General features: G+C 37.0%; 3 protein-coding genes across 5 annotated transcripts; 1 reads left to right on the top strand and 2 right to left on the bottom strand.

Moving 5' to 3' along the window:
- Nucleotides 1-4661: 4661 nt before the first annotated feature.
- LOC109210157 lies at nucleotides 4662-6752 on the top strand. The gene has a single exon (XM_019373533.1). It carries the CDS (start codon nucleotides 4990-4992, stop codon nucleotides 5620-5622), a length of 633 nt encoding a protein of 210 aa, XP_019229078.1. The 5' UTR covers nucleotides 4662-4989; the 3' UTR covers nucleotides 5623-6752.
- A 953-nt stretch (nucleotides 6753-7705) lies between these two features.
- LOC109210156 (probable Xaa-Pro aminopeptidase 3) lies at nucleotides 7706-17477 on the bottom strand. 2 transcript variants are annotated; one of them, XM_019373531.1, is made up of 14 exons: nucleotides 17228-17477; nucleotides 16744-16818; nucleotides 16286-16549; nucleotides 16005-16097; nucleotides 14809-15015; nucleotides 13827-13930; nucleotides 13495-13561; nucleotides 13275-13382; nucleotides 12687-12779; nucleotides 11112-11202; nucleotides 10845-10915; nucleotides 8949-9004; nucleotides 8221-8281; nucleotides 7706-8084 (listed from the first exon to the last, which is right to left on the bottom strand). In XM_019373531.1, the coding sequence occupies exons 1-14, from the start codon at nucleotides 17315-17317 to the stop codon at nucleotides 7992-7994; spliced, it is 1473 nt and encodes a 490-aa protein (XP_019229076.1). In that variant the 5' UTR covers nucleotides 17318-17477; the 3' UTR covers nucleotides 7706-7991. The 2 variants fall into 2 exon arrangements, with proteins under 2 accessions (XP_019229076.1, XP_019229077.1); XM_019373532.1 differs by having other exon boundaries at nucleotides 17258-17475.
- Nucleotides 17478-18142: 665 nt separating this feature from the next.
- On the bottom strand, nucleotides 18143-25379 carry LOC109210154 (rhodanese-like domain-containing protein 6). 2 transcript variants are annotated; one of them, XM_019373529.1, is made up of 10 exons: nucleotides 25072-25379; nucleotides 24817-24978; nucleotides 22844-22949; nucleotides 22503-22701; nucleotides 21497-21578; nucleotides 21004-21086; nucleotides 20457-20589; nucleotides 19552-19714; nucleotides 18523-19255; nucleotides 18143-18447 (listed from the first exon to the last, which is right to left on the bottom strand). In XM_019373529.1, the coding sequence occupies exons 1-10, from the start codon at nucleotides 25252-25254 to the stop codon at nucleotides 18417-18419; spliced, it is 1875 nt and encodes a 624-aa protein (XP_019229074.1). In that variant the 5' UTR covers nucleotides 25255-25379; the 3' UTR covers nucleotides 18143-18416. The 2 variants fall into 2 exon arrangements, with proteins under 2 accessions (XP_019229074.1, XP_019229075.1); XM_019373530.1 differs by having other exon boundaries at nucleotides 18143-19255; nucleotides 25072-25378.
- Nucleotides 25380-25589: the final 210 nt, after the last annotated feature.

The raw sequence follows: 25589 nt of genomic DNA, 5'->3' as shown, positions 1-25589 counted from the left end.
ATATATATATATACGGTCAAAGTCATATGCCCCCGGTGTAGAAGCTCGATGTTCCGCCCTAGGCTTGAGTCCGGGAGAGGTTGAGTTCGAAACCGATGGACTGGGCTCGAGCTCGAAGACGGAGTGTAATACCCGGAGGAAGGAGTTCGAGGAATACCAAGGCCAAGCGTGTTCTACTCCGAAATAGTACCATTATGGATTTGTACCAAAACGAGCTAGATTCCTGTCACGTCCCCAAAAGTCATCGCGCAAATCACAGAATAGGATTGTACAATTCCATACTGGGCGGTTAGACAGCTGTAACAAGAATATTCCCTATTGTAAATGGAAATATTCCTTATTTAGGGTTCCCCTTTATATAAAGGGGACCCCAATCATTTGTAAGACCATCTTTTTACTGAGCAAAGAATATACTCTCTACTTTTTGCTTGCTGTTCATCAGAATTGTCCCTTAGCTTAATTGTTCTTACTTTAATTTTCCTACTTAATTGTTCTTACTGCCTTAAGCCACCTCGAGGTCACTGCTGCTAAGTAACATTGGTTTGATTCACTTTTATCTTTCATTTCTACTTCATATTTCTTGATTCCTAATTGGTATTGAACTAAATCACGTATCTTTAAAACCACAAATCAAATTTAATTACAACAACAACAACAACAACACAGTAAAGTCCCACAAGTGGGGTCTGGGGAGGGTACTATGTACGCAGACCTTACCCCTACCCCGAAGGAGTAGGGATGCTGTTTCCGGAAGACCCCCGGCTCAAGATAAGAAGAAAAACAAAAAGGGGGGAATGTTAGTTTCACCACAGAGATCATAGGAAAAATAGGAACATAAAATGCAGAAGGAAAAATGCAAAACAAAAACAAAAATGATGGCTAGTAAATAGGTCCTGCACCGAAAAGAGAAAATAGTAAGACACGACAATGCCCCTAGCTATCTCAGACAAAAACTCTACCAGACTAGGCTCACAACAGTACAAGGTAACGCAAGACTCAACTACCTCCTAGCCTACAACCGTAATACTCAACCTCCACAACTTCCTATCAAGTGTCATGTCCTCGGAAATCTGAAGTCTCGCCATATCCTGCCTGATCACTTCTCCCCAATATTTCTTAGGCCGCCCTCTACCTCTTCTCGTGCCCTCCACAACCAGTCGCTCACACCTCCTTACTAGAGCATATGGGCTTCTCCTCTGTACATGTCCAAACCATCTGAGCCTCGCTTCCCGTATCTTGTCATCAATGGGAGCCACGTGCACCTTCTCCCGGATATCATCATTTCTAATCTTGTCCATCCTAGTGTGCCCGCACATCCACCTCAACATCCTCATTTCTGCTACTTTCATCTTTTGGATATGTGAGTTCTTAACAGGCCAACACTCAGCCCCATACATCATGGCCGGTCTAACCACCGCTTTATAGAACTTACCTTTGAGTATCGTTGGCACTCTCTTGTCACACAAAACTCCGGATGCTAACCTCCACTTCATCCAACCTACCCCAATACGGTGTGCGACATCCTCATCGATCTCCCCTCCCCCGTGGATAACCGACCCAAGGTACTTGAAGCTGCCTCTACTAGGGATAACCTGTGATTCAAGCCTCACATCCATGCCCACTTCTCCCGGCTCAGTGCTGAACTCACACTCCAAGTATTCCGTCTTCGTTCTGCTTAGCTTAGAACCTTTAGACTCAAGAGTCTGTCTCTAAACTTCTAGTCTCTCGTTAACACCGGCTAGTTCAATCAGAACTATGTCATCGGCAAATAGCATGCACCATGGCACCTCCCCTTGAATATGGTTTGTTAATTCTCCATCACCAGGGCGAATAAGAACGGACTGAGCGCAGAGCCTTGGTGTAACCCCATTTCAACCGGAAAATGCTCCGAGTAGCCTCCTACTATCCTAACCCGAGTCTTAGCCCCGTCATACATATCCCTAATCGCCATAATATAGGGAACCGATACATCTTTTGTCTCCAAGCATCTCCAGAGAACTTCTCTTGGAACCTTGTCATATGCTTTCTCTAGGTCAATAAATACCATGTGCAGATCCTTCTTTCTCTCTCTGTACAGTTCCACCAACCTCCTAACAAGGTGTATAGCTTCTGTGGTAGAACGACCCGGCATGAACCCGAACTGGTTGTCGGATACAGACACTGTCATCCTCACCCTCGCTTCAATGACCTCTCCCATACTTTCATTGTATGACTCAGTAATTTGATACCCCTATAATTGTTAGAACTTTGGATATCACCTTTGTTCTTATACAATAGAACACCGTACTCCACCTCCATTCATCCGGCATTCTCTTCGCCTTAAAAATAACAATAAACAACCCAGTCAACCACTCCGAACCTGCTCTCCCTACACACTTCTAAAATTCCACCGGAATCTCGTCTGGCCCGGTTGCTCTGCCCCTACTCATCTTACGCATAGCCCCCACAACCTCCTCAGCCTTGATACGCCTGCAGTGCCCGAAGTCACGGTGACTCTTGGAATGCTCCAATTCGCCTAGCACAATATCCCGATCCCCTTTTCCATTCAGAAGTTTATGGAAGTAAGTCTGCCATCTCCTCTAAATCTTGGCATCTTCCATCAATATCCTACAAATCAAATTTAATTGTTAATCGTATATGATATATAATCCTATAGGAGCATAAAGTTTAGTATGATTCATTGTTACTAAATGTTGTCACTGCTATTTATCACTAAAAATAGGATCACTTTATTGCGTGTTGCAACTACTTGCTTTCTTAATTTGTACCCTAATCAACAGTATCTTGACGCCAAAAAAAAAAAGTAAATAAATAAATAAATAAAGAGTATTTTTTACACACTTGCTCCCTTTTTAAAGAGTATTCTCATAAATAATAGTAGTATGTTCTGCTTATTCCAAAATAACAATTTTTTTTTACCATTTTAGCAGATCTAATTTTGAATTTAAATTTGAAAGTTTGTCCAATTCTATTAGGCCCCTAAAAAATCTCTCGACTTTTAAAAAAATCTTTCCTTTTTCTTTCCTATTCCAATACGTTATGTACTTCCTTCTTTATGCTTTACCCATCTCTCTCATTTTTACTTTGTCATGGAGATTTTTGGAAGATCTTTTCTTCTCTTTTTTTCTTCAACTTAGCTAGAAGAGCTTGAAGCACATTAAAGAGAAACTAATATGATAAAATATAAAATTAATATACTAGAATAACACTGTAAGTTATATATTATTATACTATGTATATAATATAGTAGAATATCATTTTAATTTATACACTGTTAAATGCCATCATTATATCGTGTATATAAATATATACGTATATGTATATTACTCCTATATATATACCATTAAGAAACTATGAATATATTATATTGTATGTGTATATCATAAATATGTCATATATATGTATGTATATTTTATATATACCTTAAGATACTATGAATGTATACTAGTAATGTACATTCACATATAACATTACTATTCATCATGTATTCAATAATTATATAACACAATGTATTATTAAGGAGAAATGAGAGCATCTTGAGGTAATACATTAAATGAGGGAGAGAAAATTGTCGGAATAATTGTTCCAGCGTAATAGGTTTGTGTTAGAAAAGTAATTAATTAGCTACCATGTTTATTAATTACTATCAGTTTTTTTTTTTAAATTAACTGACAACGGACTGCTGCACAGCTCGTATATAGTTGAAATCCATCATAGTCTAGTTTGTCCAAGGAAGTAATAGCTAACTGGCTGTAAAAGAGATGGTTTGCTGAATAAATGTGGACGGTGAGATGGTTACACTCATTTAACCACTACGTAGTAGCCAAATAATGGCAACTACCAACTTCCCCTAATTACATTCAAGAAATCTGTTCTTTTAATTCCTTCCCATAACATCGACACATACAATTCATAGTGGGCCAGTTACTTACTTTGCCTCTACAACTAGAAGTCTTTTACAATCTATTGTTTGGTTAATTCCATTACAGAAAGTAGATTTGATATTAAATTTTGTCAATCATAGACATAGTCCGACGTGAGCTTACTGAGGACATGATCCTAAATAGGAGGGTGTGAAGGTCAGAATTAGGGAAGAAGAATAGTAGGTAGTCGGCCGTTTTTCAAATCCATATCGAGTTGTTTAGGGCTAGTCTGTTAGTATCTTATCATTGTTCTCAGATTGCTAGTATTATGGTTGTTTTCTTATTATATCTTCCACTTTGACTTTCTAGTATTTTGTTGTAGTTACTGCTTGTTGCTAGTGCTATTACTTTCTTCCATCTATTTTTTCGGTTCTTACATTTGGCTTTTGTTGTTGATATTTGATTGTTTTCTATTCATACTCTCGATCCGAGGGTCTTTCGGAAACAAACTCTTTACCTCCACAAGATAGGGGTAAGGCCGTCTGCATACGCACTATCCTCCCCAGACTCCATTTGTGAGATTTCACTAGGTTTTTTGTTGTTGTTGTTGTTATACAGTCGAATGTTTAGTTGTCTTTTGTTTTGTGTTAGTACTAATAATAATATTACCAACATGAGTTATGAAATTATTACTCCCTCCGGTTCACAATAAGTGTCCAATTTACTTTTACATTTTGGTTCAAAATAAGTGTCCAGTTATGTAATCAAGAAAGAATTCAATTTGTTTTTACAAAATAACCCCTATGTACATATCACTAAAAAGTTTTCTTACTCCTCACATTAAATGTTTAATTAGGGATAGTTTAGTCATAATAGGTAATTTTGTATAGAATTTAATATTTTCTTAATGGGCGCGCTAAAAGTAAATTGGACACTTATTGTGAACCGGAGGGAGTAATTTTATATATCAAAATTGTAAATACTTAACAATTAGTAATAATTTTTATCATTTCTCAAGGAACCATCAAGTGCATGCACTAATTAATGTTTAGCCGCCTCAGCATCATTTTCAAATCTAAGAGGCTAAAGTTTAAAACTCCTGAATCTTAAGTTTGCAGGATCAGCGATGGCGCTTCCGTCGGCATTCAGTGAAAGACTTGAACAGATGGAGCAGAGCAGAAGCGAGCGTCTCTCTGTTCTTCAGTTGGAGAAAGAGCTCCAGCAAAGCAAGTCTCAGGTGTTGGCCTCGAGAATTTCCAACATCGCATCCATGGAACAGCGTTGCCTCAAGCTTGATCGCAAAATTGCTTCTCAATACTTGTTTATCTCTTCTCTCAAGTCTCGCCTCCACCGCCTTGATGCTGATTATCTCCAGAATCTTCAGAAACACAGGGATTTGAAGGATGAGGTAGACAACTTGGAAGAGTTAGAGAAAGAGGAACAGAGCTATTACAGTTTAGAAAGTCGAGAAATGGAGGAATTCAGGGAGCAGGTGGCAAATTTCCTGGTTGAATGTCATGTACAGGTGGAGGAATTGAGGAATCAGGTCAATGAGCTCAAGGCTAGATTTGCAGAACTTCAATGCAACCTTAACCATTCAAATAATTCTGAGATTGCTGCTGGTGAGATGAGAAAAACACAACTTCTCGCTACCAAGCAGAATTTGAAGAAAAGCTTGGCATTGAATTACCAACTGCGGGAGCAGTTAAATAACCTACTTCTCAGTACATTGATGGGCCAAAGTCGAGAGAAAAACTGATTTTGTCAGTCAAAGAAGCTTTTACTGCAAAAAATGCAGATTTAGAAAAGAGATTGATTAGAAAATCGTGAATGGCATGAACAGTACTCTGAACTCATCTGTAGCTGTACAGGTTAGATGTTACTCCCTCCGTTCAATTTAACGAGTTAGTTTGACGTCTTAAAAGCTTAAGGGTTAAAAGCTTTATGGTACTGATATAATTATAAAAACTTATTATTAAAAGTAAAATAGGTAAAATAAAAAGGCGAAATACATAAATGACCCCTTCAAGTTATCCACAACGGTCATTTGAACACCTCAACAGACTCTTTTACCATTTTAACACTTCAAGTAGCTATTAAATGTATCAAGTAAATACCCGGCCTAGTCAGCCCATCTCGCGTGTGACACACAGTCCGAAACGCGCGTTGCATACCAAATTATGTTTTTTTTGTTTTTAAAATTAATTTGAAGTGGGCCCCAAAACTCCAACATCTTCTTCCAACCATTACAGAATCAGTTGGCCATTATCGCCCCCTTCGCTACCACCGTGACTGTCAAACCCACATTAGCAAACAAAAGTTTCATCAGATTAAAGCCCATCATTAACCAAAAAATTGTTAAACTCATAATTCATGAATGAAATCTCAGTAGAATTACTTCATCCATCCATTTTCGAAAGATGTGAAACCCGGTTGCTTGAATCAAAAAATCAACTAGACACCAATTCAAGAAAAATTTACCCAAGAATTTAGAATACTCTACAAAGAATAATAATTGAAAATCCAAGTTTTGAATCAATGAAATAAGAGAGAGAAGAATGAAGACCAAAAGGTAGACAGATAGAGGTCGCCCGAGCTGCCAAGCTTCGTCAATAAGGAAAAGATCAGAAAGGTTGGGATGAAATTGGTTAGTTGGGATCTTTAATTGGTTAGTTGTAGAATAAGAAAAAAATGGGATGAAATAAAGGGGAAGTCAGAAAGGGGATGAAGAAAAATATTTGCGGTGAAGTAGGCACGGGTATCAACGTCTAAGCTGCTGTTGGGAAATCTGCACAGATAGGATCGCGGGGGGCGGGGAGAAAATTTCCTATTACCCTAACGTGAGACTGCCCCTCCATTCATCTCCTTCTTCCCTCACTCCCCCCTCCCCCCCCCCCCTTTTTCTTTTTTCTTTTTTGCTTTAAATGTGTTTATGTTTTGTTAATTACATTTATCAGATTTTTATGGACAATTTATGTGTCATTTTCTTATTGGTTAATTTGACAAGTCATAGGCGAGTGTAACTCACTCATATGGTCTGTTGGACTCGGGTGTTCATGAGGCTTATTTTTTACGGACTATAAGTGTTAAAATGGTAAAGGGGTCAGTTGAGGTGTCTGGCTGACCGTTGAGGACAACTTGAATGGGCCGTTTATGTACTTCGCCAAATAAAAAGTATAAAGTTGAACTATTTCCAATTATAAAAATGTGTTATTCTTTTCAGAACAAACTAATAAGGAAAGTATCATCTAAATTGAAACTGAGGGAGTACAGAGAATTTGAATGGATTTGTAGAAGATAATAAAAAAAACTTTTCTGAAAAAAAATTAATATGAAAAATCAGACATATAAAGTTAGGCTTGCCAAAGTAACTTTAGACTCGTATGTATTTTGAACTCAGTTTGGACGAATTCCAACTTAATCACTAGTATTGACTTTATAAAAAAAGGAAAAAAGAAATAAGGCATTAGTGTTGATAGTTAATTCTAGAGCTCATTATATGACATCGAGTGGTCCGGACACAATTCACGGTTCACCTACTTCTAATTTTGACTTTTGAGGCAAATAAAGGCTAGACTCAATTAATGGTTCACCTACTTTTAATTACGATCCATTAGTTTTCAAATGTATGCCAATAGTTGCCTAACGCCATTTGAATTATATTGGCAACTTCATGGAAAATAAAATAAACGTGAAAAAAAAAATCTGTTCTTGGAAGTTTTAGGGGTTTATTTTGAACCTTACTTTATAAACGAATCCAGCTTGGATATATACAACTATGATATTTAGATAATATTGGACTGCACAAAGACAATACTGTATGACTAAGAAATGCTTCCAAGCGATCCTTCAACTTATGCTGCTTGTTCTATAAAAGCCAATAAAATTGTTCTTATTAAAATACCATAGGATCACATAAATTATTATTCAACACTTATAACATCAAATTTTAATGATCCACGTTCTTGCTAGTAGAGTAGAAATGGCTGCGAAAAGAATGAGGAGCAGATATGAAACTTCTGACTAAAACAAGTATGACTAAGGATCACTCAGATTCTAGTCCTGCTATTTGGTTAATTCTGTGTAGAAACTTGGAGACTTTAAAAGCAGAACTAACTGAGAGCAGCTCTAATTTCTAATTTCAGTTCCTCTCCCACTTCCAAAGTTGTTCAACAAGGACTCGAGGTGTTTAATTTCCTTCGGTATGGATGCAGTAAGTACCTGTTTCCAATAGGGCAGAGAATCAGGTCTTGAACGCTAATAAGTTTCGGAAGTGATCAAAGTATCAGAGATTATATGAACTGGTACTTGTATAACTCGGTTGTTTCAAACAGTTGAACAATTTCTGTAATTATACCTCGTAACCTGATTCTGTAATAAGGACTTCATCTTCAATCCTAAACCCAATGCCTTGGAACCTGAATGAGCATAAGTGAATATAGACAATGATTTATGCATATATAAGTGAGTAAAAATCAAGAATTCTAAAGAAACAAACACATTGTTCCTTACTGGGGTAAGAAAATAATTTAGCTCCTCAACTATAGATGAATCACCAGATGAAACTTCTTAGTTCAAGTGAGCAATAATTCTTTCTCCCTAAGACTTATGACAAAAGCAACAATTTTCCCTTGAATGGGACAGCCAGAAAATGCCATTGATATGTGGAATATTTCTTTCGAGCTATTTGTTTGTGGGAAGTTTTCTCGAACCTTGCAAAAGAAATTTCGAAGTAAAGGTTGCTGATCCCATTCTTGGTTGAACATACAAGTAGCCATCGGTCATTCACTGAAACCCCAACCAAACTGGGACTCCTTTGCACGATACGACTACTTCTGCTACAAGGTCCTTAGATTAACATGTTGACTAGACCTACAAGATCTACCTGACCAACCTAGAACAGACATCTTTATATGATTCTCAATCTTTTCTGCATGAATGAGTAACTCTTCGTCCATCCACCATAATACATTTTGGCAGATAGAACCAGTTCAATAAACCAAGAATCTCGAAGATGATCTAAGATACAGTAACTTCTGAATGCATGCCAAAAGGAATATTAATTTGATGCGGTAACAAGTATACCTTTCTGGACAATCAAAGCATGAAGGGATGTATACTCCTGGTTCAATTGTGATGACCTACATATAACAGTCCATGCAGATTGATCAAAAGTTCTTGCAGAAATCACAAGTAATTGGAAGCTAACATGAAAAGCACTCATCTATTTATGCGGTCAGAGATTCTTCTTATCAATGAACGCCTCATCAAGGTTAATGTAGAAACAAACAGAGGGAACAGGAGTTTACAAATGTCTAAACAATGACCAGGCAATTTTATCCTAGACTATTAGCTTTGTTCAATTTCATCTGTTGTATTCTGAGCTATATGTAAAGCATAAGTAAAGCGTCTCCTTCACTTCTAAAAAAAGTAAAGCGTGTTTCACAATTGGCCATGACCTTGTCTAGATGTATGAATCATGAATGTACAGAGTAAACACAAAGTGTTCCAAGAGTCCCGAAGTCAAAGAACAAGACACTGCACATAATCTCAGAACAATCAAAAGTCATGTACTTCTTTCAAATACAAATGCCACGGCCCACGCAAAATTAGCATATTTCTCCACAGATATGATCAACATAAATTATACAAACTAAGACCTCTAAGTAGCATGTTCATGGTGCTACTTATTCAAAAACATAGTAGTTCTGAAAAAAAAAATTGTAAGGACTAAAAACAAATGCATGGATGCAGATATCACTGGCAAAATAGACATCAGTTAAAGCATAATTTAACATAAATCTACCACCTACACCAATAAGCTGTATTACTGGAATAACCTTCAGTAATTTTGCATATAACAGCTGACTTGACATATATTGTGTATGTTTTTATTGTCATATCAGACAGCTCGGGAGCATATTCCAATTTTTTTTATGATTCGAAGAATGAAGGAAAGAGGAGCAGATGGGATAACTAATAATTTTTCATACATGGAAGCAAGCATGTTGGACGTTAAGTACCTTTCACAAAGAGCAAGGTACTCGTCATGAAATGGATTATACATAAAGTATAAGTTAACAGTTTGCAGTACCAACATGAAAACAAGATGCGCAAGCTACTGAGAAATTTTACTACAATTGCATATAACATCACACATTCTGCAGGAATATTACATTCCTTGCGACTCAGAATCAAAAGATATACAAGAACTTTACTTTTTGATAAAGAGTAGACATACCAGGAACGAAACCTTTATCAATAACAAAAATTGCATCGTGTATGGAGCGGGAGTTAATGAACTAAGTGGTCGAGGAATTAATCATTTCAAATATTTCAAATTAATCAGTCAAAACAAAGGTCTACATAGAACCTAGAGAGAAGCAAAAGATAATTTGATCTTTCTGCTAATTGGACCGTCAAAGATTTCAAACATAATTTTTATGCAAATACACGCATTACCCTGATGTATACATCCTTCAATAGAAATAAACCTCACCAACTTCATTTCTGAATTTAACTTTCTCCATGTAACTACTAGTAAAAGTGATGAAATTAGAAGCTGCAACAGGACCAAAGAGGTGCATATGACAAAAGCAGTTAAGAAAATATTCATATATATCATCATTCAATCCTCTTTTAACCCTTTGCATCTCTATAAAATGGAAAAAAGTGAAGAAAAAGGGAAATTTGACCATATGGCTCTAAAAACATAAGCATTCTTAGTTGGTTCATACTGTAATTCAGTCAAGAAGCAAAGAGAGAATGACTGAACTATCCTTTGGAGGAAAACTCATTGTAAATTGCTAAAAGAGAGTAATGCATAGTGGCAAAGCTCATTTGTTTCCAAATGAACAAGTCACTGGTCCTCATTCGTTAGGAGGATTTCAAAACAATGACAACCAATTTCTTTTGCAAACCTAGCAGTTTCCCGATTATTTTCAAATATCAAAGCAATCATCAGTAAGGAAGGAAACTTACTACACCAGGTTTCAGAGGTCGATCATTTCCAATTGTAGAACAATCATGGACGTCCATTCCTAGATAGTGACCTGGAAATATAATTGAACAAACCAAATTCATTCAGAGATGGTTGCAGCGGTACAAGAAATCATTTCTCTTTTCAGCAAAAAGCACAATAGGAATAGCAACTGTGAAGACAATTGAGAGGGAGCAGGTTTCTGCTGCTATTGCACATGCATTTGTACTTGTATCTGCAGTGGAAGAGTAAGGGTTAAAAGGAAGGACCTATATTTGTAGGATTTAACATGTCATAACTAACACGCCGATCATTTTTTAGTATCCCAATTTCTTCGAATCCTCTTCGCAGCTTTTCTACCTATACACATCAAATAAAAAAACAAGAATGAGACCTTGGCAGCCCTTAAGTATCTAAAGAAAAGAGCACGCTGATATGGGGCAATTACTCACTACAGAATATATACCATATATGCCCATATCTTGAACAGTAATAAGACCTTTAACAGCTGCCCCAACAACAAATGCAGAGAATGACCCTTAATTCATAAAGCATTTGCATCAACAAAGTAATACTACCCTTCATTGAGAATCAATTACCAAAGCACACTACACTAATTAGACACCTCTAATCATTACCTTACTGGCTTATCTTACAAAGCATTACCATTCATCATATATGAAGAAATGGGAGAGCAAATACTATTTTCAAATCAAGGGAGGGCAATCAAAAGGCATCTATCTCTCCCCAACACCTCTATACTCAGAGGCTTAAAAGGAATTAAACTTTTTTCCTTATCTTCGAAAATGCCATCAAGCCTCATTTCCCTCGGCTCATGCATAGGAACGAAAACCTTGAAGCAACAACAACAACAACAAACCCAGTGTAATCCCATAAATGGGGTCGGGAGAGGGTAGTGTGTACGCAGACCTTACCCCCCTACCTTATAAAGATAGATAGGTTGTTTCCGATAGACCCTCGGCTCAAGGAACAATAGAGATAAGATAAAGCAGCCAAGTAGTAAACAAAGTGAGAACAATGCATTATGGTGACAGGCGTGAATGACACAACAACAACAACAACAAACACAACATGTAATAATAAAGAACCATGACTAAGATAATACAAAAATAGTCTTAGTACTACTGGTAGGCCTAGGAGGAACACACTACTAACCGTCAACCTACAACCCTAATCCTCGACCTCCACACCTTCCTATCATGGGTCATATCCTCGGTAAGCTGAAGCAATGACATGTCCTGCCTAATAACCTCTCCCCAATACTTCTTAGGCCTTCCCTTTCCCCTCCGCAGACCCGACATAGGCAACCCCTCACACCTCCTAACGAGTGCATCTATGTCTCTCCTCTTCACATGCGCGAACCATCTCAACCTAGATTCCCGCAACTTGTCCTCCACAGATGCCACTCCTACCTTGCCCCTAATAACTTCATTCCTAATCCTGTCCTTCCTGGTATGCCCACACATCCATCTCAACATCCTCATTTCAGCTACTTTCATCTTGTGGACATGGGACTTCTTGACAGGTCAGCACTCAGCCCCATACAACATAGCTGGTCTAGCACGAAAACCTTGAAGCAACATTGCTATTCACAATAGGAGGTGGAAGTCAGTGTAACTTGAGAATTAGGCAAAACATAAAGCAAGAGTATGGCCTTCACAACTGTACCCAAATTTATATCACCGAGACTGCCAATGTAACTTGGCAATATAACTGGGTCTAAGACTATGAAAGGCAAGAGAAAAAAAATTAAATTCCTACTCTCAGCTACCCCTTGAATATAAACTGAAAGAAAATACGAGATGGATTAACTAAAATAGTACCGAGTAGTGGTGTATTTCTCGGATGGTCGTGCCAGGTCTGCACAGCTCCACGCATTCCTTGTTTGTCTCCAAAATAAGATTATAAAGTTCCTCCTGAAATGTATCTTGGAGCATATCACTAAGTTCCGGACAATAATGCATAGAGACTATATCACAGAAAAGTAGCAATTTAAAACCATAACAAGGGAAGAATTTATTTCTCAAGCATAATCTGTAGCTTAGAAGTAAAATTGAGATTTTGTTTTTCTAATAAGGAGGGACTTTATATGATTATATCATTCTCATTCTTCACATCCACATCAAATCAGCAAGGCCATTGAGGATCTGGAATTAAGATTCATAACTCATACCACTGGAGGGTGAAGCTAGCTGCTAGGCTACATTACCTGATGATTTTCATTTTACTATTTGTCTTTCTAGATTGTTTTGGTAGTCTGGGGTTTCAATTTAGGTCAGTGCATTCTTTCTGAAATGGAAGGTTGTCTATGACTTTGATAAGCTAGAACAGGGTTTTTACCCAGAGGAGTGGGGTTTGACTTGAGTTTGTAAGGGGAAAAAGGAGAAGAAAATCATGGATTCTATACTTACTTGAACAGAAGAAAATTTTCCAAAGGGCGGCCAAGAACGAGTAAGATCACTGACATAACCGTGGAGCTCGCATCCAACATCCATGAGGACAAGGTTACCATCTTCAATCTGTTAAAACAACAAAGTCCCCATCTTCAATCTGTTAAAACAACAAATTAGATACTACTACTCAATATGCTTGATATTCAAATTCAACTGTGCTTAAAGACAGTAAACATACTTTCTGGTCATTACGAAAATAATGCACGACACTGCCATTAGGTCCGCCACCAACAACAGGATTAAACCTGCGGAACAGGAAAAGAAAAATGTATAATCCTTGAAACTATCTCAGCCAGAAGTATGACCAAAAATAACAGTCAGGAAAAACAACAAATTATCAGAATCTCAGAGAATAGAAGAAAAAGAAATCAATTGCATGTTTACACATGAGGTCTTAGTGGCATTTTGATTCACTCTGCTGCAATTCATGTTAGACTAAAATACTTTGAAATTGCAACGTGATCCTCTCTATATACAAACTTCCAAAAGTTATTACAAGAAAAAGCTTACGCCATTCTTTGGGCACCTCTAACCCTGCATTCATATTCAAATTTGGCTGATAGCATTCCTTCATCAGGAAACAACTTCGAGTACAACATGGTCTGGATAAGTGCCTACCAAAAATATATACATTAAAAGATCAAGAAATAAAAAATATCCTTTATACAGTATAAAAAAGGACTGAATTAGTGAAAGGAAAATATCTCAACTCCCATATAACTGGAAACTATATTGCTAGGCAACTGCATACAAGTCCATGAATAGGAAGAAACATTTTCCAGACCAGTCTCTCATAAGAAAACATGCAAATCATGATTGTGAAATAGAATGAATGAGTAGTATATACACATCTTTTCGTCAAGCATGCCTGGAGCTTCAGAACTACTTAACACAGAAGCACATTATCAAAGAAAGGATTGTACATGCAAGAACTGTTCCTTCACAATTAGAGCAAGAATATGTTGACCCAAATAAGCAAGCTGGACTCCAACTTTTGGAATATTAAGAACCGTCTTCTTTTAGACCGGTGATCCTTTTATCTGTACGCTTTTTCCTTCTCTGAAATTTTTTTAGATCCTCAGAAGTGTAGTATCTTTCAACCTGAAGATACCACCCTAGACATGAAAGAAGAAGAGGAAATAAAGGGAAATGCAAATACATATTTTACCTTTTTTTTAAAATTTGTTGTATAGCAAAATGACAAACATGTTACTTAAGATTGTATAACAGCTGACCTGCAAATAAGCTTTTTAAAATTCTGAAAACACCTCGCTGGCATATCAATACCTTAGTCACATGTTAACTGTGTGAAGAGTATCAACTTCATTGGAAAACAAATAAACATACAAAAGTAGTGTCAGGTGTACACTCTATCTTTCCATCTCTATAACCCAGAGACTGCTTTTCCATGTCCAATCAAAACAAGAACTCTATGAGTAAGAACTACCACTCTAACCCATGAACCTGACAAAAATGAAAGAACTACCATTACCTGACAAGCTATAGATGCAGAATCTCTCATCAATTTCAGCTCTGCTGGAGACTTCACAAATCGGGCTTCATGAGTGTAAACAGAGAAATCTTTCACTTTGTAATTGCTAACTGCTTTTTTGTAGGCCTCAAGCTCCAGGTAGGATGAAGTCCTTGTCTTCACATTATGGAACACAGTGGAAGAACTTTCTATCATCCTGGAGAGAATCTGACAAGTCCAGCAAAAATTAGAGAAGAGAAATTGGAACATGGAGAAAGTGAAACAAAGTCACTACACTGAAGCCATGTACAGGGAAGACAGCTTAGAAGGAAATAATTGACATATTCTTTGCTGACATAGAGATAATCATGATATCGCCTGCTCTTTTTATAAGGTAAGAATTTATCGATGTTGCGGATTTAAACTCTTGTGCGCAAGTGCTCTACAATAACTAGAAAACCTACACCATAAACTGGTTTTCTACAAATAACACAGTCATATTTACATCTTCACATCCTGTTCTCTGTGTTGCCGATTTAAATAGTAAATTGCCATTAAGTGGTCAAACGGTTAACCTGAGAGCCAAATATAGCCAACCAAAAAATATTCCCTCTGCCTAAATCATTTACCTAGTATCCATTTGGAACACAGTGTCCACTTTCTGTTAACCTTCATTCTTCAATTTCTCACCCATAATATTATATTCTCAACCGATCCTAGCACGATGCCTGCTTGATTTTCAAAATTATGAGGAAAAGCTACATCCAGTGGTAGGTCCTATCAAACATGAATTTATAGTAATAAGCCAGGCCTGACTCCTATATATGTGAAAACTCTAACTTCCATCCACTTTGTTCCCTCTATACCTTTTACGCATATTAAAGGAGGAAAAAAAATTCTTTTCCCCGGCAGGAAAAGAGAAGAAGAAGGTGTTTTCAATAGCAATTATTCTAAGAATTGCATCAACAGTCAAAAGGTATCTACAGGCCAAATCTTACAGATTTAATTCTCTGACATAAATTTCTATAATCAAGTGGAAAGGAGACAAATAGGTTTCCACTCCCTTTTTAGATAAAGTACTCCATTGTCCTATTGAAAGGAATAAAAGAAGGGATGTTATCATATGCCCTTTTACTTATCAGTGTGAGAGGTATTCGCTTCTAAAAAGAATCTCAAACTTATTTGCAGTTGGAGATATGATTTTAAAAAAGATTTACCTGAGGCAATCTGCTAATAGGGTAAGCAAGGTCAGCCTTGAAATACTGTAGAGCTGCATCAACCCCAGCAATTTCTCCTTGCCAAAGAACGTCCTAAAAATACTTTTTGACTTTTAGCATGGAAAAAATCTGTAACTTGCTACAATGTATACTAACTACCAAAAAATCATGGTAGTAGCTGAATCTAAAGAAAAATGTCACTAAATTATAGGACGAAGCTTTTTTCTTATTAACAGCTTCTTATCAACAAGAAGGAAGCAAGTGAATGGTTCCTGAAATACCTGGGGGCTTTGTTCTGGCATGAACATGCATAAACCACAGTCATGGCCTAGAACTGCAACACCGCCAGGTTGTTGGCATCCGGTGATGTACGAATAGTCAGCATCCTGCCTAAAATTGTATGGTACAACATCAGTCATCATTTTTATGGGAGCGGCTGCAACAATCGCTAAACTATTCTCCGGAAGAAACTCCAATAGTTTCTTCCTTCTCTGCATATATTCTTCACTGGTAATGCCAGGAGTAATCTCCCCTTCCTTCATTAACTGCATGCAGTGATATAACAACATTTAACAGAAATTCACAAAGGAGCTCCAAAGGACAGCGAAGGTATGTCCCATACAAGGAAAACAACCCCCAGGAAAACAAGATATTAAATTTACTGCATATTATCGTTAATTTCAACAGCCTTAATTCAATTTTAGCAAATGTCAATACTACATATGCAGTGTAGAAGTACCTGAGGGTGAGTGGCAGCAGTCGGCTGCCCAGCATTGTAAACTTTCTTGGTTGAATATGCACTGGTTTTGACTACCTATCGCATTCAATTCATGACATATCAGCAGCAAACCAAAACTAATTGAATTAGAAAATAAATCTAAACCTCCAAACCAACTCTTAAACAAAAAGATTATAGCTTGACCTAAGAATGGGGAGAAAATTCCACTGTTTCACCACTTGGCCGAAAAATTGCAAACAGGAAAAATAAACGATTTGAATATCTGAATTGCAGCCATATAATTAATTAATCCAATGTCCTCTAATAGTCTCACTATAAGCTACAGCTGCAAGTCCTACTGAATTATATTGGACCACATGCTCAACCCCATTTAGAAATATAACGAGTTTTTGCAATGAACCTCAAGATATATGAAATATCCCAACATATGTTACACAACTAAGATAACCGAAAAGCCAAACAAAAATTGAAAAGCTTGCTATACCTTGGAAGAGGAAAAGAAAAGAAAACGAACTTGATTAAGGAATCTGGAGGAGATTCTGTGAAGTGATGGGTTTCTTCGAAAAACCTGCATGCTGCTGTTGCTTGCTTCCCGCCTTTAGCCTTAGGTTCGTATTCACTTTGGGATGGTTGCAGGTTTGTAATAACTTTGGTAATAGGTACAACAGAACTGAACTGGGGTTCCTCAGTGTTTCTTGAGTTTTCTCCTTTTGAGGTTTAAGGTCCCCGTGAGTTCTTATATTTGCAGTAGGCACCCGATTACTCATATATTATCTATTGTCGTCCAATTATATTTTCTATTTCAGATTTTGCACCCTTCTTTTTGGTGAAACAGCAAAAAGTTCCCACTTTTACCTTTATCTTTAATTTGCCCCTCTTTTTTGTCCTTTTTTTTTTCCAGCGATACACACAAGTTCCCTTCTCTTTTCTGGTGAAGGTAAATTTATAATCAAGTGTATTTTCATATGGCGTAATAATTGCTATTGCTTCTTAATTTTGGTACCTGTCAGTTTTTACTTCAAATTAGAAACTATTACTGCTTATTTTCTCATTGAAACAGAGTGAAGGAAAAGAATTTTCATACATCTTTTAAAATTCTGAAAATGCTTATATATATATATATATATATATTAATAACACTTCTTTTTCGATCTAATTTGGTTGAGGATACAAAAACTCAGAGATAAACAATATGATCTTAGGGACAAATGGACAATATAAAGGTTATTATAAACTACAATTGTATGTCTTTCAGATGCTTTTGTGTCCCAAACTATAGTAACAATATCTACCTTGACTCTAATTGAGTCGATTTGGTTAATTTTTGAAAGAAGAACGAACACGAAAAATTAATCGTTACACAAATGATATTCAAAGTTTACAAACTACAATGACGATAGAAAGTTGAAAAGAAAAATGTATAAAAGAGATATAGAAACATCATGATCAAAGTTGAAGTGTCAACTCTTGAAAAGCAGAAACTGGAAAATGGTACTTTAAGGGAGCACTATCATATGAATAATTCAATTGATCTCGCTTACATGAGTTTTGAAGAAATAAACGAATTTACTTCAGAAGACAAAAGATGCACAGAACAAGATTGCACACCTTTGAAAACAGGGATCCTGATTAATAGCATACAGAAGTTGTGATATAGCCACATAGGGTACGAGCTAGCATAATCCCAAATCTCTTAGACTCTTACTGCAAAAGATGGTATGCGTCAAGGCTCTATTGATCAATGACTTGAAACCCGAGTTATGTTAGGTAATAACTTACAGGAAACGTTGGAGGAAATCTTTTATCTGGTCTATATATGGAGGTCGTGTTGGAATTATATGACCAAAGTCATGTTCAATAACAACAGAGCAGCCATTCTCAAATACAGAAGCAAGGTGTCTACTAGCTTCGTTCTCTATCTGCCTATCTTTACCCTTGTCGCTGCCAAATATGTGAAGTGAAGGAACATTGATTGATCCCTGCTGACAATTGTTAATATTGACAGCAAATCCAGAGCACAAGATCGCAAATCTGAACTCCATCTCTCCTTTTAGCTTCTGTTGATGCAGGCAAACTAAAGCTGCCATTGCAGCTCCTTGTGAAAAACCTAATATCCCATCAAATGGGCCTGCTTTAGAATATAAGGCTTTTAAATATGCAATTGATTTATCAAAGCCTTCAGTTTGTTTTTGGTACTGAAGAGGATCAAATGGACTATCAGCTAGTTTCCAATCAGACTCGTTCTCCCCCTTATGATCAGGTGCAACTAACCATGAAAACTTTTTGTTGCATCTCTCTGAAGGTGGACGGTCATTTTCCAGTGCTGATGCAGAATTGCAGTTTTGGCGAATTTGATAAATGAAAGGCAATTCATGGGGTGCATCCACAAAAACAAGCTCAGCAATGCTCTTGAGTTTCTTGGCTAAAGATGCAGTTCTACCTTTGAAACCAGAAGCATTCTGGCGAAAACCATGAAGGCAAAGAATTCTCAGTTTTCGCAATGTCCTGGGTCCTGCAGTGTATTCCTCAACATAATGTCAAAGAGTGCCTTGACACACCAAGTAGGCGAAAAGAAGTATTTAAAAGCATATCCCAGAATTAGTCTTCCCAAATATGTTTGTGCTGGCAACAAAGTGTGTACAATAGTATTTTTTTATTGTCAAACTGCATGGCTAAAATCTAAATTGATAGGGTGCATATCTATCTACTCTACAATTTTTGGGAAGTCATACAACCTAGCTCAGAAAAAGTTCAAAGAGTGCAAGCAAAGCTGAACTTGAAAGTCGATACCAGAAACCATACTATTACCTGAAACCAAGGCAGGTGGTGCTATTCTGTCCGAGGTAGAGACAGCTTCAAGCTCTGCAACTTCTGATATTTCCACTGAGTTGTCAAACTCTGTTGCTGAAGTTGGCTGAATACACTGGCTGTTTTTCCGGCATAGTTCACAAACATAAGAAGAATCCTTCTCCTGCAAGACAGGAGAAACATTTAACAAAAGGAAGAGAGAGGTGAAGAAAAGATGACAAAACAATCAAAAAGGAAATACTCCTTGGATAACCAAACAGAGTTGACTTCCAAGATGGTTGAGACAAGACCATTATGTTAAAGTAATAATGCAATACTTGGAACTTTGAATATTTGAAAAGGGTATATGGATGTCACATCAAAATTCAAATAAAAAGCAATATTATTACATTAATTGATTTTTTTTAAAAGTTGACTGCTATTTTAAAGAAGAGGTCATTCATTGTGGGACAGAAGCAATGAAATGAAAGGGAGGTAACTGCAGTACTAATTAGCCCAAAGCACAGATAAGGTACTTCCTAACTGAAAGGCAGCTATCTATTAGTTTGCCCAAAGTCCAAACAAGCATAAAAGTGAAGATAGGCCTTAATCATCTACATAATAGGTATACATCTCCATCATCAAGGCTTCTGATGGGAAGAACTGAAGAATTGCTAAAATTTATTAACGGATAGGCCTAGAGGCATACAAGGCAACAAGCATAGGTTGAGATCTACCAGTTAACCATAAAAAAGGAACGCTTCATGCCCTCATCACTCTATATATACCGTGCAATAACAGTTCAACTGTTCAAGTACTATACAAGATAAAGTATGCATTGAATTTCTGAGATATGAAATAGTTTTAAGTACCCAACTAAGCTAATGCAATCAAGAGGCTTGATCAATCTTCCTAGTGATACTTACCCGGCAATTATCACAGACTAATACAAGCATCCTACAGTATGTGCACCGGCTCCGTGAGGAGTAATCATCAAATGGAGAATTACAAAAAAGACAAGTGCCCAAAATTCTTGAATCTGAACTTCCAACTGAAACCCTGCCAAGACCAGAAAGTGTAGGGGAAAACATTGAGAATGCCTCCTACGGATACTCTGCAAAGGAAGTAAATGAACGCCACACACAACATTTCTAGAAGAGTATTTTATGGCATGGATATTGACACGGGAAAAAGGTAAATTTCTGGTAATATGCATTTTCTGTAATACACACACACACAAACAGGTATGGAGTTAAAGACCTACATATGCTTAATGTGCTAACATGGAGAGCCGCATTATATGTTATTTTATGGTTATTACCTGTGAGATAAAAAGCAGCTACACATATATTTTGGATAAAGAGTTTCCTAGTACTAATGAAGGTGTAATCACATCCGTAAGAATGCTGGATCACTGAAACCAACAATTCAAGTAGGGATTGACTAAGAACCACTGAAATACAGTGACCATACCTGTGGTCAAAGACAAAATTCTTTCCTCTGAAAAAACCACCATCAGGAAATTGCTCCAGATATCGTTGAATCCCACCATAAAGCTGTGGAAAGTAATTACTTTGAATCAACCTTCAACATAACCACAGTTCAAAATCCCAATGATCATGAAATGGAATTTCTAAAAAAATGGAATTTAAATGAACCTGGTTGTTCCGCAAAAGAAATTCTTTAGAAAGCATAACATGGATATTTCAAAACATGGTCATCCATTGCATTATGAAGTCTCAGTCTTACCATGGCAAAGCTTAAAAGATCAACTTCATGGTTTCAAAAAAAAAAATCAAAAAACTAACCATTGACACAAGGTTAGGGTTCCAAATTCAACAGAATTTCACTTAATAAAAGAGAAATCATAGTTTAATTTATTTTTCAATGTAGCAACAACACCAAAGAAAGACACAACAACATTAAAAAAGTGCACCAGAAGGGTCTGATTCTCCTAAAAGTTGACCTGGAAAACATTTTCAAAGCCGGCACCTTTAGACCTGATATAGGCTGATGCCATCTCGCATCTAATTCCTCCAGTACAGTACCTGAAAACACATTAATGAGTGATAGGAAACCCAGATGCTCAGTCAACAGTAGAGTGTAGAACACTACTAGAACGCATGCAATTCATATAGTGTTATAACTTATATCTGATAATTAAGAGTTTGCGTGCTGCTATTTTACATCTTAATTCTGAATTATATGCAATTTAATACAATACACTTTGCAACTTTTCGTCCATTTTCCCCCCAAAATCCTAATATTCCTAAAGAAATATCAAGATTACCAATATCCTAAAATGCATTCAAGTTACTCAGCATTATCTTCTGATAATTAAGCATCCACATGATGCAGTTTTACATCTTAATTCTGAATTAAATGCATTTTACATAATATCAATTAGATATTCAGTCCATCTTTTCCTCCTAATAGTCCTAAAGGAACCTTCCTATACACCAAATAATATACTGATAGTAATGTACCGGGTCTAGTCATATCCAAGAAAAAAAGGAGAAAAACAATTTTTTTTAAAAACCTGAAAGAGGAATAAAGCATGGAAGTTGTTGCAACTAGACAGCAGACACAATATGTCCTACACTTAATAGTTGAAGTTGTACGATTATCGACGGAAGGAAACAAGTTTTTAATTCACTACTCTATAATAACATGAAGGGACAATGCCGCAGATTCAAAGTTTACAATACACATCACCTGGAAAGTAACATAAAACCAATGAGAGATTGAAATTTAAAGGGAACAAAATAGCGAAGCAGGATAGCAGCAAGGCTTCAACTGAGTAGAAGTGAGCCCATATACACTTTCTTCATCATGTAAGACACATGTGATACCATTGAATAAAAATGCAATATCACAAAATCACAAGAAAGAACATAAGAGAAATATTCCCTACAATTCATCAGAATAATTATCCACCCAAATATGATACAATATTGTCAAGCAATACTTACATAAGAATATTGTTCCCACGCAACTTCTCAGAGTTATTATCTATCCAAGAAGGAAGGTCGCTGTACTGCCGGATTTCTGGATCCAAAGTCTCTACATTTGGAGTATAGAACTTCCCAATTCTAGTCTCATATAAATTCCTTGCATCCATCAGGACTATTCCGTTATTGCTGCTTGGAATCAGTTTGTCTTGCAAGTTCCCTAATAAAATACTGAGAATTAAACAGCTGCCAGAGAAACATGCACATTTGTTCTACAAACGTTCAATGTCCAAACATCAGAAAGATCATAGTTAACTTAGAAGAACATGGATTAAGCTTCATCAGAGAGGTAGAGTACAAACCGATATTGTGAAGCACAGAGTGGAATTCAACTGCAGAGAGATGCTTCCCCGCATTTGAAATTTCAGGTGACTTTTGCAGGGGACAGGAACTTAAAGTTACCAATTCCTGAGTGAGAAGATGAGGTTAGTATCACCTGGAAGGAAAGAGAGAAAGAGATAAAGACAAACAAACTTCACTAAAAGTCAATTACTCAACAAATATTAGCCAGATTTTCCTCTTCATTGAAGAAAATCCAACGTGTTTATTGTTATGATATATGCTTACACAGTTCCAATTTTTTTCAATCTATGTGCTCTCTTTATTAGCATAGGCCAAGTTCAACATCCTGATTATAGTAACTTTCACTCCATACAGAAGTCCTCTCCTTTATATCCAAAGATTTGCTGGGCATGTTAAATGGATAGCTGACGCTTGCAGCATTCGCCTTCTTTAGCAGACACCCAAATTAGCCACACCCTAATTGTATTTTGGTTCGAAATATCAGCAATATCATGCAAATGTGGAAGATGCCAGTCGAATACCGAGACCCACAATGACATTTAAGCTAGATAGGACCAAGACAGAGTAGAATCACAATTTCATGATAGCCTACTTCTGCATTGCTCCAATGGTCTGAAGCAAGGACTTTGGTTCAAAGCTAAGGATGTAGTTCATGAAGTATGGGTTAGGAGCATGTCACGGGTTCAAATCCTGCCGTGAACAAAAGCCGGATATTTAAGTTAGAAATAGGGTAGAAGGGAAGGCCATACTCCCTGGAGTTTCAAACTTGATACCTGAGCGTGTCGTAGGCCCAGCGTTGTGCCGTTATCAAAGGCGAAAAGCATTAAAAAGCGGTCCAAGTCTATCGGGGCTTTAAGTGCTAGCGCAATTAAAGTGTGGGCTTTAGTTAAAAAGGGCGCAACGAAGAAAAAAATAAAATATATATGTAATATTGTAATGCAAGAAAAAGTGACAATTTCATTCATAATAATTTCCTCAACAATTAATATTTTTTTTTCCAATCATATTTATTGTTTGTACTGCTTTATTCAAGATAGAACTTATAGGCAATGAGGCGTACGCCTTAGTGTCTTGCCTACATTGAAGTGTAGTCTGGCGAAGTGCATACCCTGAGCTTTTTCGAGCTTCAGGGCTTAAGCAGCCTCAAATGAGCCTTTGACAACACTGCGTAGGCCCACATGCAATTTATCCGAACGGTTGCTACAATGGTTTTTCTTAACAAAGAAGAATCATCTAAGGTTTCTGGAGGAGATGCTCTAGCTGCTCGTTATCCTATGTTCCTTAGCAAGTTATATGGTTTAGGAAAAATATCAGTAGAGGTGTCAAGATTAATAGTTCAAGTAGCTACAATTAAACAAATTCATTGCGTACAATAGACCCTTGTGGTCCGGCCCTTCCCCGGACCCAGCGCATAGCGGGAGCTTAGTGCACCGGGCTGCCCTTCTTTTTGGACAGATTAAACTTCTGTTATAGTTCAAATTTCTAATAGCTATATTAGAAACAAATGCAAGTCCACCTTCTTAATACTCTATATGACTAAGGAACTTCTTGATTTAAAAAGTTGACTTGGGAGCTTGTAGGTTGTAGTATATCCCAAATCCAATCCGAACTTCTACCAAAAATGTGGACTTGACTGATTGGTCCCTTTAAGTTACTAATAAGTTTCTGAAATGTAACCGTGAAGGTGCAAATCAATAACAGGGAGGAGCAATTAACATGCAATCTCTCCCAATTGCTCCAATTGCTGAGCAGGGTCAATGCCAATTGCCCACACATATTATGCCCTTTAATTCTATCATACCCCTAAACACGGGCAAGTTTTTCATTCAATTTAGGCTCTAATTTGCATCTAACACAACTAAAATTTCTGAAAGTTTCGACCTTTCCAAACCACTAACTAGAATCAATCATATAACTTTTTTCTGCAAATGAACACAGACAAAAAAAAACAAAATGAAATTAGGGAACCAACCTTAACAATACGTATGGAGAGGGAAGTAAATCCACATTCCTCGGCGACCCTATCGTTCGAAGGTTCATGACAAGAGGCGAGCTTGAAGTCCGTGCCTTCAAACAAAGAATTCAACTTCACTGCAGCAATATGCTCCTCCAAAGCAGACAACTTGCCACCAACCTGCAGGAAACCACCTAAATAGCTCAGAATCATCATTTTGAACAAATGAGAGTTTTCATTTTCCATTTTCAATGGCGAAAAGAGAGGGATTACAGTGACGTTGACGCCATTGGGAGAGAGGCGAACACGACCGAGGAGGGAAAGAGAGTTGCAGTTGGATTCATAGAAGTTGAACAGTTCTTGGAGGTCGGGAATGGTAGTGTATTTGTAGTATAACAACACCCCGTATTCTTCTTCTTCTTCTCCTTCCTGCTTTTTTGGTTCCTGATTCGCCATTGATGATGCGAGGCTTTTTTCGGAGATTTGCTTAAACCCTTGTTCTTCGTGATCGTGCAAGTCCTTCTTCTTTGGTTTATTGCGAGTTAACCCCCTATATTTGTTGTAGCCTTGTAGAACTAAGGTTGATCTTTTGGGTGCATTCAGAAAACGTAATCTCCACATAAAACATTGTACTCTCTTGTCTCATTTTCATTTGTCCAATATACTAAAAAATATATTTTCTTTTTACTCGTGTATTTTAACTAATCAAGAAAAAGATAATTTTTTTTGTTATTAATTATTCATTCCCTAAATTATTTTCAAGACTTTTTAAAATACCATGGATAAAATTA

Source organism: Nicotiana attenuata, unplaced genomic scaffold (assembly GCF_001879085.1).
Source record: "Nicotiana attenuata strain UT unplaced genomic scaffold, NIATTr2, whole genome shotgun sequence".
Taxonomy (NCBI): domain Eukaryota; kingdom Viridiplantae; phylum Streptophyta; class Magnoliopsida; order Solanales; family Solanaceae; genus Nicotiana; species Nicotiana attenuata.
This window is presented reverse-complemented; position numbering and strand designations above follow the sequence as displayed.